The following is a 15274-nucleotide window of genomic DNA, read 5'->3' on the forward strand; positions in this document are numbered from 1 at the left end:
TTCCAGTGTGCCTCACCGTTACGTGTATTCAGCATCCTGCATTTGAAAATGGCTTTAACTAAAACTTGTTGAACGACCTTATATAACTGCCTTGCATAAGGCAGTCAACAAACAAGGTTAGGATTGGGATAGATACCTTTAATTTTAATGGCAATCAGAAGAACCCGAGCAGCGCATATGATTACCCCCCTCACCATGCAATGATGGGGAAAAAAAATTAGGCTCTCAGAGCATCGGTGGGTGAAAGGTCCATTCAATGAGATGCAACCCAGAATTCTCAAAGACAAATGGGTTCAAGATTTGTAAACTCAACTGTAATAGTTAACAGGCAAGTGTAACCCTAAAACCAAATATTAAATAAAATGGACAGGAGAATGGGACCTTGACTACATCCCCAGAAATGGGAAGTAGGAGATCATGTACTAAACAGGTTGTTTAAAGAGATGGATCACTCACTAAGTCTTTTATGGACAGGGATTGTAAACAAGACTAGTGCGACAGTGCATCAAGTGGTAATCCAAAAAAATAAGCAACCTATACATGAAGGCATGGAGAGACCAATAACAGGGGCAAGAAGCTCTTCTTTTTTGTCTTACAGGGACAACATTAGTAAGATACAGATCCTCCTGATGATAACAGAAGCAGCAAAACTGTTCAGCTAGTCCAGATATAGCTGGTGGCAGAATGATTGTGTCAAGGCCAGCGTTAACAAAAACGTGTGCAATTGACATAATAGCTGGCACATGTCCGCTGAAAGTCACGGGCAACACGTCTCTATGTTGTAATATAATGACAGCATGAGATCACAGTGGACACTGAAGATGAAGTCTGCAGCTATTAGCACCATGTTGATGGTACAATATACTGAAAACTTTATTATATAGTTAGCAACTTTACAAAGGGAAAACATTCATGTAAAACCATAACCCATTCGGGAAACTATCAATGTGCTCTACAAACCAGTGATGGACAACAGGTGATAGAACAACAGGCTAAGGTGTTTCATAGAATCTAGAAAATGAAGGTTGGAAGCGACCTCTGGAGGTCGTCTAGTTCAACCCCCTGCTCACAGCAGGATTATCTCCAACTAGATTATCCTAGCCAAAGCTTTGTCTAGCCGGGTCTTGAAAACCTCTAATGATTGAGCTTCTACCGCCTCTCTGGGTAACCTGTTCCAGTGTTTTACTAGCCTCCTAGTGAGAAAATTCTTCTTAGTATCTAATATAAACTTCCCTTGCTGCAATTTGAGACCATTGCTCCTTGTTCTGTCATCTGCCACCACTGAGAACAGCTCAGCTCCAAATAGTTTCCCCTGGTTCCAAAGCAAGATCTTCTTTTCAAAGAAATTAGTTTTGGCAACCTCAGTAGTTTGAGAGAAACTGTAACCAATTATACATTTATGATGTTCCATGTATGTATGAATGTAATTAGTTTTAAAGTTAGTAACATTAACAGCTCTTGTAAAAGGTTTATGCAAAATAACAATGAAAGGTTTAATCAATGTTTAGTGTTAATTATGCCAAATTATTTTCAGGGACCACAATCTGAACCCAAGCAAAAAATGAAAAAAAGGATTTAGAAGTGCTATTGGAACAAGTGGAAACTGCCGACATGACCCTTAATTCTACAAATGTAAAAATTCTGGCTAATAAATTAATCACAGCAACAGGTGCAACAGATGAGTTGAGAAGCCCCAGGTCCAGCTCCTTGTTACATACCAACACAATTATTAATCTAACTAAAACAGAAGCAAGACAACTGGGAAAATTGTTAATAAAAAGAGTTAAGAAAACAATTAACATGATAGAGAAAGCCACAACTGACATGATAGAGCAAAGTGCAAAAGCAGTGGCATGTACCCAAGCATAATCTTTGTTAAGTCAAACGCAAATGCAATTAATTAAAGATGTAGTACTGGGCACACCTGAAGTAGAATGAATGTGGATTTGTGAAAAGCATATAAAAACTGGCTGGAAAAATGGGCTTCATGGTAAATAATGGTAAATGGTACCATAAAACATGGGGAATGGGACTTAGGGCAAGTATGTTAGAAATAATTTGATAAATATTTCTTAGGGTTCCACTGTTTAAGTCTTCCAATGTTCCCAATGGAATATGGCATACCATAAAATGGGTTCCAGCACCCCAATGAGTTACAAAGGATGGAATGTTTGTTAATCTAAAGTACTGTTGATTGTAAGGGGCAGGGTATATGTATGCCCCACAAGCATATAAACCAATTGCAAAATTAGGACTAAAGTATAAACAGAAAATATTATGATGGTGAAAGTAAAGTGGACAGCACAGGAGGAACCACAGTAAGTGTGGTAGGAAAATGCCATGATAAATATAAATGGGAAACCTAATCTCACTCTTAATCACTGTGTAGTAGCGTGCTAGAATAATGTAACCACATTACTAACTGGTAATGGTGTCAGTTGAAAAGCCTCTCCCATCCATATGGCCCAAATAATGTTCAGCTATTAGATAAAAGCCCCAAAAAACCCTGTTGAAGTACCTGATGGATACAGATGTTGGGTAAGCCAGGTCAAACTAACACGTTGCCTTGTCTGAGCATGCGCTGTGCTTGGCATGGGGGGCATAAAGCACTGTTTTCTTTTCTTTTTTTTCTATGTCTGTAAGCAGCCACGGATAGTAAGAAAATTCTCATTAAAAGCAAAGTTCTGTGTTAAGTGGCACAAAAAATTGTCTCATAGGTTTCAAATCCAGTCATAAAGCTGTGCTTATGTTGCTAGCTGTTGAAAGTACACAGAAAATACTTTAAAACGTTTGATATGGGTCATGAAATTGTTATAAACTTACCCCAAGTAGTCAAGATCAGAAAAGATGAAGGTTTTATTGATGTTAAAACCACAGGCTATGATATCCTTTGCATTCTCTATAGCATATTCATTAGCTCTCTTAACCGTCAGATCTTTCCAAAGGTACTTCTCATCATCAGTCAACTGTATAACCAAAGGAATATCAAATACTTCTTGCAGCCACCTATTCAAAGTTAAAAAAATATTTTAAGATAACTTACAGTGAATAGGTTGTAAATTCAGAGAAAAAAAACAAAGAAGTTTGAATCTCTACCTCTATGCATGTTATTTAGTCATTGATACTTTCACAAAACCATTGCAAAAATTCTATCAAGTCAGAACACACAGAGTCCCCATCACCCTCTCTCAGAACTACTCTTTCACACACATTTTGCATAGAACATAAATGGTTACTCAGGCAAAATTGAAACAAGGCTAGGTTTCTAAGGCCACATCAGTGGCTTCACTGTATTTGCTGTCATTCAGCAACATAAGTCTGAAAGGAATTTTGTGAGTCTTCAAGCCGAGTTCCCAGCTACTGTTGGTACCAGGTCATGCAAACCATTACATAAACTTGCTGAGTTGGCATACACTTATTTTACAGGAAAAAGAACAACGAATAATATTTACCTGACACATGGGAAAGTTACAGTGGGTGCTTGGACTGTAACATATTTACTTTACCAAATGTGACCTTAATATTTCAGTAACAGATTTTTACGTTTGCTCTTATATTTAACTGAAATAAACAGTTCTTGATTGTGATGCGCTGTTCAAATGTTATATGCAATTCAATATCTCCCTAGATGAAAACCAAATGTTCTTGTCCAATATGAAGTACATAACATAGTGGCTCAAGCTACTTACTTTGTGAAGATAAATGGGATCAGATGACCAACATGCATTGCCTCAGAGGAGGGGCCTCTACCAGTATAAAGGTAAAAGGGCTTCTTATTTTCATATGCATCAAGAATTTGGTTCATATCTCTACAGAAAATAAAAAAGAGGCAACACAATATGACTTTTATAGAAGCTGAGCAACAAGGATAAATGAATGAATTCTAGAAGGACAACTGTAAGAGAAAATAAAATCTTGGATTTGAAGAGTGAAAGCTTCTGACTGCCAAATGTATTCACATATAAAATAAAGCAACTTAACACTCTATTATTAGCATACTTAAAAGGAGTTACCTAAAGAAAACAAGAAAAGAAAAGTTGTGCTTGCCTAAACCTCAGAGAGAACATATAAATAGGTTAAAAAAAGTAAAGTCAGAATTATTTAATAACAGAAAATACAGCATTTATATTATGACATTGGATGGGAGGCACTGGTTGTCCACTGGATTTCAACAGTGTTGACCAGTGGTTCTTAATCTTTTTAGACTTAAGGCCCCCACTATGGATTCCTATTTGAAATATGTCGGTTTGTCTTGTGGAGTCATGTGTAAGTCTTTGTACACTTACTAGTACTAATGTTGCATGACACCCTTAAAAGGATCTCAAGGCATCCCAGGATGCTGTAGATCCTTGAATCTGTGTAGAGACTCAAGGAAACCAACAGACACTTTACATGAGCCCAGAGAGGTTTATGTCGTTAACTACTGATTGACGAATGGGCCTAGGCATGACTAGAACCAGACAATACCTAACACTTGAAAATTTTCCTGCTTGAATCAACAACTTGTATCCATCTGCCTTCCCTTGCACCTTGCTCCCAAAAAGTTTGACTGTACCAAGAAATAAGATTTTATTTCCAGGAACAAAGGGTAACTTTAAAAAGGACTTAGATGTGGGATTCAAGGGATTTTATTTCTGCTGATAAGCTGTGATACTCCTTCAATAGATGCTAAATGTGAGGAACTCAAGCAAGGAGAAATTGCTGAATCATGCCCTATGACAAACAGCTTCTGAATCCTCCCCCTCAGTTATTTATAAGGGGTTATAACATTTCCTGTGCTGCCCACACATTCATTAAGGCCACCTTTGCAAAAGCGAGTCATGCAATAGCCATAAATATAACTGCTAGTTGCATCATTTAATAAATAAAGATGTGCTGCTTTACAGAAAGCTTTTAATATTTTAGTGCTAGACTTTAAGAGAAAATGACATGCCAAAACTACTTGATTTCTCTAGACTTAATATTTTAATACCAGCTGTTTCTTGTTAAACTAGTGACATGATAGTTTTTCTGTTTAACACAACAGCATTTATTTGCTATTTTCTATGCTACTGTTTCATGCACGTTATAAAAACAGTGGTCCTTATAATACAAGGTGGAAGGAAGGCATCACAGTGAAATAGCAACGACTCCCATATTGCATTCCCCAAATTTTCCCTACTTGCTTGGAATTAATGGTGAAGTATTCTAAATCAATGCATATATTCTGAAAGAAATTAACTAGCCTTTGGGGGCAAAATTTTTCTGTCAGGATGGTGTAAATCTGGAGTAACAAGCATAGTTTCAAGCATGTTCAATTGGGTTTACATTTGTAAAATGACAGCACAGCATGGCTTTCTATTGGACACAGTTGCTCCCACTACACGGACAGGTGCTGTATATATTCTGAGCTGCACGCAGTCCTTGTCTTTGCACTGGTAAGAAAACTCACTCACCTATGAGAAAAAAAGATGCCTCTGCGTAGAAAGTGGTGAGGTTTTTGCCCAGTTACTCTTTCTATTCGACTGATCAGCTCTTTGTCAACTTTACTGCTGCCAAACCGAACTGCAATAAAAATTGCATAATTTATATATGTTGCCAGCTGAAGTGCTCTATACACTTAGACAGAATACATTCCTTAGGCACTAAACTGAAGACATCTAAAACAACATTACAAAGCTGAAATAATTTGGGTCACAGTTAATTACCATGTTCAGAAAACTTGCGAACAGCTGCTCACTCTTGCCACAGTAACAGCACCTCTGACCCCTCCTAGCCTTGTAGGATCACCTTTGTGATCTTTGGCAGAATCATTCAATTCTTTCACTCTCGGACCGGGATCTAGATACAGTCCCCTGGTCCCAACTGTGACTACCACAGCAGGGCATTCTTTACAGGTGGAAACCAATGACTGGTTAATACAGTACGTATACAATCTCCTTAAGATAGAGTAAGACAAAAGTATTTCAGAGAAAACATCCCTTTAAAATCAATAAGAAAGTTGCTTCAGGAATGGATGCCGTGTAGCTCTACAGCTCCCTTCCTTACCTCCCAAAGCTTATTGCCAGCCATAAGCATTCAAACTGTTCTCTTTGCCTTTCACACCTCAGAAAGATTAAGTCCTTTGCTTTTATTTTGATACCATTATGGAAGCTCCAGCTTGACTGGATTCTCCACAAAAACATAAAGATTGAAACTATCTGGCAGCATTGCTGTAACCAAGATAGCTGAGTGAGCAAAGACAGTCTGCCCCTCTGGGATTAGAATAAATATGACCCTTCCTAAAACCGGTATCAGGAGAGCAGATTCTTTGAGAAATGTATTCAAGGATGTATCAGGCATCAAAAACAGGCATGTAAACAGCTGTTTGGGTTTGACATCAAGAAAACAGAAACTGACAGCAAGTTCTCGTTTCGAGAAGACAATATAAATACGCTGAATGCAACCTGAGAAGTCTACAGAACAAATGCAGGACAATGTTAATGATCTCATGAGAAATCATCTGAGAACAGTGCATCTCCAGAGGTAGAAGAAAAAAGGGGCATCACTGGGAATTTTAACCAGATTTATATTAACCACTGCTCATCCCTCCATCTCTTCCTCTGACCAGAATTTAAAGACAGGGAGAACCAATTGCTCCTTTCCACCAAAGCCCTAGGCCATAATTGTAAGATTGATAATACATAATCTTACAGAGCTTATCCTTTCAGAAGTCTGCCACCTTAAAAAACAATTTAAAAAACCACACGCATATGGACACAGAAGGGACATAGGATGATGTTTACCAGATTATACCAAGGAAGTGGTAGAAATGAAGGTTAAATCAGACAAATAAAGGGTCCTAGTTAAAAAATTGAGTTTGAATTATTTTATTTCCTCTTCTGTCACTTTTAAATGTAAAGATGAGGACAACAGATACAGCTTTATGCCGACTGTGAGGGTCTTCAAAGCGTTTTTAACAATTCAGCTACCAGTATAGAAACTCAACTCAAACTTAAAGTTCAGCTGCTAATCACACTGGGAAAACTCACTTGTTTTCAGTTCTGCCTTGCTTTCAGTTTCCTTTCTTTCAATCTCCTTGATTATACCAGCGGTAGGAGCCAAACGAAGAGGAAAGGAGTGGTGAAGAACTGATTTCTGGTTAAACTCTGCCCCTTTCCCACAGACAGGATAAACCTGCTTGTTTCTGTACCCACAGTTAGTAGGTCAGAGTGCCTACAATACTGGCATGCCTGTCTTGCCAGGGGTTATTCCTTTCTCTTAATGTGTCTGAGATGACTTCAAGCCAAATGATTAATTGAACTTGGGAGGACTTTTCATGTTCACAATCAAAATCGTTCAGTAGGGAAGTGGAATTTTTTCCCTGTTTAATGGCAGTTTAAAGCATACCTTAGCGCCACCCAAGTCAGCCAGCTAGTATCCTTTATACTCCTCTGCTTAATTCTCTCCATATCCCAAATTCCAAACAGCAACTAATTTGGAGATTCTTTGTTGAAGAAAATCTTCATTCTTTCCTAATATATCCTTATAGTTATACATGGTTTCTCCTGTTTGGCTACACATAGCCATGTACGTTCAAGAAAGTTATGTTAGAAAAAATATGCCACTGAATTGCATCGTTTCTTGGCACTTTTGCTTCATGTCTACAGTTAAAACAAAGGGACTGTGGTGTTAACGAATATTCAATCTGCAGAAATACCCTCTGCCTTGAAGAGTAGTCAAACTGTTTGCAATCAGGGATTAGGATTATAAACCTTTATAGAAAGGAAGATTTTTTAAAATATTTATTTATTGCTGAATAGTATTACATTTCCTGGAGTGCTTATTCTTCATAGGATGAAAAGAATCCTACCATTCGAATCTAATTACATTATTTCTCCACTCAAAATCCCCAAGGAGAAATGAAATCCCATTCTATTCTTAATAAATATCCCCTGCCGAACCCACAACTTGGTATGAGAGGCCAAAAATCTGTACACGTCCATGTACACATGCTGCTACTGAAGCAGCACAAGCTGGATCTCGTTGTTTTAATGTTAAGCCCTCCTATTCTTTTATAGCATTTTTTTTACAAGTGTTGAAGTTATGATGTAGCTATAATATGCAAGAAGCAAAGATTTTTGTGAGTAATATCTTTTATTGAACCAACTGTGTGATTGGGAGAGACTTATATAAACTTTCAGGTATCACAGTATCCTTCTTCAGGTCCCCACCTGACCTAAAGGACATCTGTTCTTGAAAGCTTGTCTGGACATCGCTCTCAGCTATACCGCTGGTCCAACAAAAGATCACTAGATAACCCTTGCTTCCAACATATTCAGACCACCATACTTCCAAACAACATTTGGGAGAACAGAACAAACTGACACTTACAAACCAATATACATAAATTGCATGCAACAGATTACTGCAAAGTTAAGGCTGCACAGTTAAGCCAGAAAATGCATATTGCTGAATAGACACTATCCGTTTCAACAGGAGGGCTAGAAGACTTTCCAGTTTCTGTACAGATCTGCACATGTTGTAGGTACAAAGACTGTACAATGCTATAAATGAAAGAGATTAGACAGGACAGTATTTTTGTTTGCACTCCTTACTTGGTTTTCCCTGTTTAATGGCAGTTTAAATCATACCTTAGCACCACCCAAGTCAGCCAACTAGTATCCTTTACACTCCTCTGCTTAATTCTCCCTATAACCCAAATTCCAAAAAAAGGAATTCAGCATAAGATAAAACAAAACTCACAAAGAAGAGAGCAATCTGTGGATAGTTTCAGCTTAACAATCAATTCTTTAGAAATGCATTAGTGTAAAAAGACAGGGTATAATGGAAGCTAGTTTGCAACTAATTATAATGGTCCCTATGAGCAGTCTCCGTTATTATACACAGTAATAGCTTCATGGAAGTTCTGTAATTGGAAACGGTCATATTATTAGCTGGACATGCTGACAACACATGGAACTTCTGTTTCAAAATGTGAGGATATAACCAAACCTTTGAAAAAGTGTTAGGTTTTTAGAATCATTTTACAAAAGTTACATTTAGAATACAGAATTTATAGTATAAGAGAGTATATACCTATGAGTTTGTCATAGTCTACGCCTTTTGCACTGGATGTCTGCACTGTCCATGGATCTACAAAATCATCATCTTCTGCTAAAGCTGGAGCATTGTTTACTGGTGTGAAATCTGTTGGAGGTGAACCAGCTTTGTAATCTTGTCCTGTTGTTGCTTTATACATCAGTTTCAATGACAACAGTAACCTCACAGCTGTGTCAATTTCATCCTGAATAAAGGAACGTTTTCAAATTTAGTAGACTTCAGTGAAGGTTTTCCAATAACACCTCCAACATACAGACGCTTACACATATACACCCTGACACACACACACACACACACACACACACACTTACTTCAATGGGACTACATGCATTTAAGTTAGCTTTTTGCTTATGTATCTGCAGGATGAAGGCCCATGAAGGAGGAAATGGAAATGATGACAGTTTCGGAGCATTTTTCACGCACAAATGATAAAAACTTACTAACTTCGGGCAAGTTACTTAACCTCTCTGTGCCTTGGTTTTCCATTTATAAAACAAGAACAAGGATATTTACCTACCTTGAAGGGACTGATGAAGCTCAACTTCCTGACATACAAAATTCTTATATATGCTTGGATGAGAATGCTTCAGGATATTATGCTAAAAATACTCTTGCAGTGGTTCACCTTAAAACATTAATTAATTTTTCTTTGCAAGTGATCTTGGTGAACCTAAATGACTTCTTTATGACTTACTTAGTTATGTTCTATATCAGGGTGTCAAACTTATTTGGCCCCTATGGGCTGGAGAGGAAGTGTAGAATTCCCCATGGGACAGATCTGGAGTGAGAAGGTAGTCTGCAGGGTCATAAATTTGGCAGTGGGGTGAGCAGTGCCTGTGTTAATTGCTGCAGCAAGTAACACTGCCACTGCTTGTCCCACCATCAAACTTCCAGTCCCGTGGACAATATCTTTGACATCCCTGCTTTACATAAGAGAATGTTATTGGAACTATTCATATACACATAAAATCCCAGGGACTAAGACTTTTTATCAATTAAAAAAAACCCTGAAACCATATTGGGATCCCAAATCCTGCAACTTTTTCATATGTACAATTTATATGGAAATGAACACTATCTGCATACAAACAGAGGGCAGGATCTGGCACCTTGTTGATCCCACAAAGGTGGACTGAAAAGTGATGATTGATTCCTATCAAACTAGGAGTCTATTTATTGTCCATGCGCATACATGTATCCATGTGCACACACACACACACCAATTCATGGGTATGATAATAAAGTGTGTTTTATCCAAGATTCTCACAGAAGTGAGAAGGTATTGTTATCCACATTTTAAAGTTGAGAAAACTGGACTAAAGTTACAAAGCAAGTTGCTTAGTGGCAGAACTAAGAGCAGATTTCCATTCTAGTCACTTTCAGTCCTTCCTTCAGGATCAGTAGTTCATTAATACTGAGTTTCAGTCATGTTGACTGAAATTCAACAACACAAATATTTTTAAAAACAGAAAGATTTTTTTATTATCTCAAACCATCATTTTATTTTCAGCGCTGCTACGAGAGACCTAAGCTGCACAAGGGACAATTCAAGAAATGAAATAAACATACCTTTGGAGCTTCTGCTGCTTTAAGTGATCTGACTTTATCTCCTTGTATAGTCACCCTTTCAAAAAGTTCAAGTGCACTCAAAGAGCCAGAGTCACAGTTCTGTCTATTTGACATTTTCCAGGAATGTAAATGATCTTTTTTAGTCACAATCTGAAATAGGTCTTGAAAGTTTTATTCAGCAAAAAACTGGAGGAGAACTGTAAAGAGATAAACAGGTTATATGATTTACTTTTTTCATTTTAAAGACTGCTGTTCACACCCTATTCTATCTTGAAAGTGACACTGTAGGTAATTTCATTGAAAGTAGGCAATTCATTTGAAGAGGTTTTTTTAAGCACTGGCTTTCAAAAGGCAAAGATGCTGAGAAAAATAAAATCCTGATTCACATTAGAAGTTAGACTGGTCCTAAAGAAAATAAAACCACAGATTACTTTGTAATATTGTTCTTCTCTCTTTCTCTGTCTCTCTCTTTCTCTCCCCACCTAAATAAATAATTCTGGTGCATTTTAAGTTTCATTTCACATTGTAGTATCCCTCCATCTCTCAATAGTGGACCAAATTCTATCACAAATAAAATCAACTACTTTTGTCAAGAATAGGAGTTTATGGTGGAACAGTGGATGCTCAGGTTATACACATCAGAGTCTTAATTCCTACTGCATGCTCTGTAAAAGAGGCAAGCTGGCTTTTTTTGTTTTTTAAGGTTTTTGTAGGACTATTTGCCATAAGAAAAAAAGGACTGCTATTTATGACTAAGAAATGTGTCAAACCTATTACCAACTTTAACTAGTCAGAAAGAATACCTGACTGCCCTGTAGGAGTATAGATTTCCCTTGGTGATCCTTATAAAAAAACTGTGCTTAGAACAATCATCAGTAAACAGATGCCCAATCAAAAATAGGTTGTTTAGAAACTAACAGGTTTTAAAATAATTTGGATGTTCAAATATAAAAATGAATGCATCTCTGATGAACTACTATACAGGTAGTAATCAAGGATAAATTCAGTTTTGTAACTTGGTACAGCAAACAGAATGCTTACAAATACATTGATGGTTACAGCGACCTTTCCACACACACAGAACTGTGAATTAGAATACACTGTGCCGTAGATTAGGGTGGCAAAGTGTTAAATAGTTAAGTTGACTAACATAAAAACCCAAACTATTTTATAGCACAACCTTTTCCTAATCAAAGTCATGTAATCTTATTTCATAAACAAATGCTTCTTTTTATATGCACTGAATTCAGATAGGCTGGTGATAGATGCACAACTAATTGACAGACTAAATTAGTCTTGTATCAGGGCAGCAGTGAACAGTCTGAAAGATGTTACTCACACTTGAAGCATTCTTTATCAGTTTAGGACCCTGAAGCCCCACTGTCTTTAAGAGTTCTGGACTAGACTAGATAGAGAAAATCTGCCACTCATAAAGCTCAGATTAAAGATTAATCTATCTAGTCTAGTCCAGAACTCTTAAAAAGCCTCTCTCTGCAGAACAGCTTATATAGTACATGATTAGAAGTAAGTTTATAGATGTAGCCATAATACTAAAAGACAGCTACACAAAAAAATAAAAATCACTTAAATACTTGTTTTGCTAACCCAGCATTCCAGACACCCATGAGATTCACATTAGCTGTTTGACACTACTTAAATGTCTTCTTCCTACAAAATCAGACTGGTTATAAATTAAGTTATATTTATAACAAACACACACAAATTTTACTATAGATGAGCCATTTGCCTGCCTTGAAAACATAACACCAGGTTGCTGTGTTTAACTAGATCATAGCTAACCAGTAAGGCTCTGTTTGTTGCCACCTGCAATGTCCCCCGGTAACGGCCTCAGCTGAACACATGATGGTAGGTGGGGTTCGTCATGGTCCTTTCATGTGTCAATATTTAGAGTTTCAGAGTTAGAATTTAGTGATTCTTCCATAAAGAGCCAACTTTAGTGTCCTCTCACAAGCAAATAACATAAGCATCAAGCGATGATTATCCAACATCAACTTTGATGGGCCAGCCACATCATCCAGATGGCCAACTCCAGACTCCCAAAGCAAGTTTTTATTCTCCCAGTTCAGTCAAGGCATATGCTTAAGATGAGGGCACAGAATGTGCTTCAAGGCCATCTTCAAGGCCGAACTGAAAAACTGTAATATCAACATGAACTCGTGGGAGACTATCACCTAAGATCATCCCAAATGGAGGAAGAGTCTGCTGCAAGGACCCATGCTCGACAACAGGAGATGGAAAAATGGGTGACAGAAATAGTGTGTCATGGACCAAATCAAGAATCTGGAGCCATCCAACTTGCATGGGAACATGCCTGAGTTGCAGAAGAGTCTGTCAATTCTGGATCAGCCGCATCAGCTATCTTTGAACCCACAGATAAAATGATTGTGGAAGACAACCATCCTTGACTGTGATGGACCGCCAAGGAAGGTAGCTGGGATTTATCGTGGTCCTGTCACATGTCACTATTCAGAGTTTCAGAATTAGAATGCAGTGATTCTTCTATAAAGGGGAGGTCTTTTCAAAACTCCCACACAATTTATTTATACTCATGTTTGGTTCCTTGTCTTTTCCTTTTAGTTCACAGACAGAATGTTTGACTTGATAAGTAAACAGCATTCAATAAACCCACATATGCAAAAGGATTTTTATGAACTCTTATCAAAAAGAAACATATCACCTTACAAATTCAATAAGCTTATGCAAAATTCAGATATTGCCATTTTATAATGAAAATATTTTTAAGAATATTGAGCCCTATGCCAGATAGTGTTAGCTTTTTGCTGGCAAAAATCAGAATACATTTCAGTCTGTAGTTCTGCACAATAGAAGTGGTCATTTGTTCTCTGATTTATCAGGCACTGTCTACCACCAAAAGCAAGATATTGGACTAATCAATTCATTTTAATGGGAGTTCAGATGCCCAAATATGTTTCTGCATCTGGCCCTGAATGATTTTATAGATTGCCCTCAAACTTTTCTGCATGTTTGAAATCATTCTTATTACTGTTGACATTTAAATGCTCCAAATATATTAATTTAAATCATAAAATAGGTATCCTTGGGCTGGGCTCTGGTGTGGAGCCCAAGGCTTATAGGCTGGGACAGGGTGGGGTGGGGTGGGTCCCCGCATGAGCTGATATGTCCCGGGCCGCCTGCCAATGGCGCCCAATCAGGAGGCAGATTGGGGGCCTGCATCCCCAGGAGCAGTCTGCCACAGCCCTTGCAGCCCTTCCAGGTGCTACAGGCAGGCCCCAATCTGCCTGCCGGATGGCTGGGGCCAGTGGCAGCACCGATCTTCCTGGTGCTGGGTGAGCCCAGCACCATCCCAGGTGGCAGAAGCAGCCTCCTGTGATCCGGCAGGCCAATTGGGACCTCCCTACACCCCTGGGAGGGCAGCAGGTCTGTCCTGACTTTTACTGGGGGTGCAGGGGGCCCTGATCTGCCTGCTGGATCACAGGAGGCTGGTGCTGCTGGCTGGGTGTAGCCCAAGCTGGGAAGATCAGTCGGTGCTGCTCTGGCCCCAGACGGCAGCACCAGCCTCCTGTAATCTGGCAGTCAGATTGGGGTTTGCTTGCATCCCAGGGAGGGCTTTGGGGGCTGTGCCAGACTTGTCCCAGGAGCATGGGGGCCCCAATCGGCCTGCCAGATGACAGGAGGCTGGTGCTGCCACAGTATTTGGGTCCATTTATGTAACACTGATAAGAATTCAAAAGAATGTGTCATGACAAAATATAAAGGAAATCCTGTTTTTATGAACGATACAATACAGTAATGTTTCTCAACCTCAGTTTACAAAGCTGAAGCCCTTTGGTTAAATCCTAAAGTCTCCAGTACATCAACAAAGCAGGATGCCAAGATTGCAAGCCCCCAATTTGCCTGCTAGATCACAGGAGGCGGGTGCTGCTGGCTGGGGCTGGGGCAGCTCCGATCTTCCCAGCCAGAAGCACCACCTTCCTGTGACCTGTCAGGCCGATCAGGGCCCCGCCACACCCCCGGGAGGGCTGCAGGCCAAGTCCTCCTGGCGGTGCAGGGGGCCCTGATCAGGCTGCCGGATCACAGGAGGCTGCTCCTGTTGCCTGGGATGGTGGTGGACGCAGCCCATACCTAGCACTGGGAAGATAGGTGCTGCCACTGGCCCCAGCCTCCTGTCATCCAGCAGGCAGATTGGGGCCCGTCTGTATACCTGGGAGGGCTGTGGGGGCTGTGCCGGACTGCTCCCAGGGCTGTGGGCCCCTAATCCGCCTCCAAGATTACAAGAGGCTGCTGCTACTCCCTGGGGCCAGTGGCAAATCAGCTCATGTGGGGACCTGCCCCCACCCCGGGATCGGGGCGGGTCCCCATATGAGCTGATTTGCCCCAGGCCCTGCACCTTCCTTGGGCCGGCTCTGGTACAGGGCCCAGGGCATATCAGCTCATGCATGGACTCGCTGTTGCCCCAATCCCGGGGTACGGGTGACTCCTTGAATGAGCTGATTAGCTCCAAACCCCATGCTCTTTTCGGACCAGCTCTGGTATGGGGCCCAAGGCATATCACCCGTGGTTGGGGCGGGGGTGGGTCCCCACACAAGCTGATATGTCCTGGGCCTGCCTGCCACTGGCCCTA

General features: G+C 39.8%; 1 protein-coding gene across 1 annotated transcript in view; it reads right to left on the minus strand.

Annotated features, from left to right (window-relative positions):
- The window catches only part of WARS (tryptophanyl-tRNA synthetase), a 27801-nt gene extending 16925 nt beyond the window's left edge, over nt 1-10876 (minus strand). Inside the window, exons 1-5 of the mRNA XM_019552515.1 lie at nt 10651-10876; nt 9058-9265; nt 5436-5544; nt 3690-3809; nt 2824-3006 (exon numbers count right to left, since the gene is read on the minus strand). Coding sequence (XP_019408060.1) covers nt 2824-3006; nt 3690-3809; nt 5436-5544; nt 9058-9265; nt 10651-10764 — 734 coding nt within the window. The 5' untranslated portion in view covers nt 10765-10876. The remainder of the gene's footprint in view (nt 1-2823; nt 3007-3689; nt 3810-5435; nt 5545-9057; nt 9266-10650) is intronic.
- Between the last annotated feature and the right edge of the window lie 4398 nt (nt 10877-15274).

This window comes from Crocodylus porosus, unplaced genomic scaffold (genome assembly GCF_001723895.1).
Source record: "Crocodylus porosus isolate Cpor-Errol unplaced genomic scaffold, CroPor_comp1, whole genome shotgun sequence".
NCBI classification, from domain to species: Eukaryota; Metazoa; Chordata; order Crocodylia; family Crocodylidae; genus Crocodylus; species Crocodylus porosus.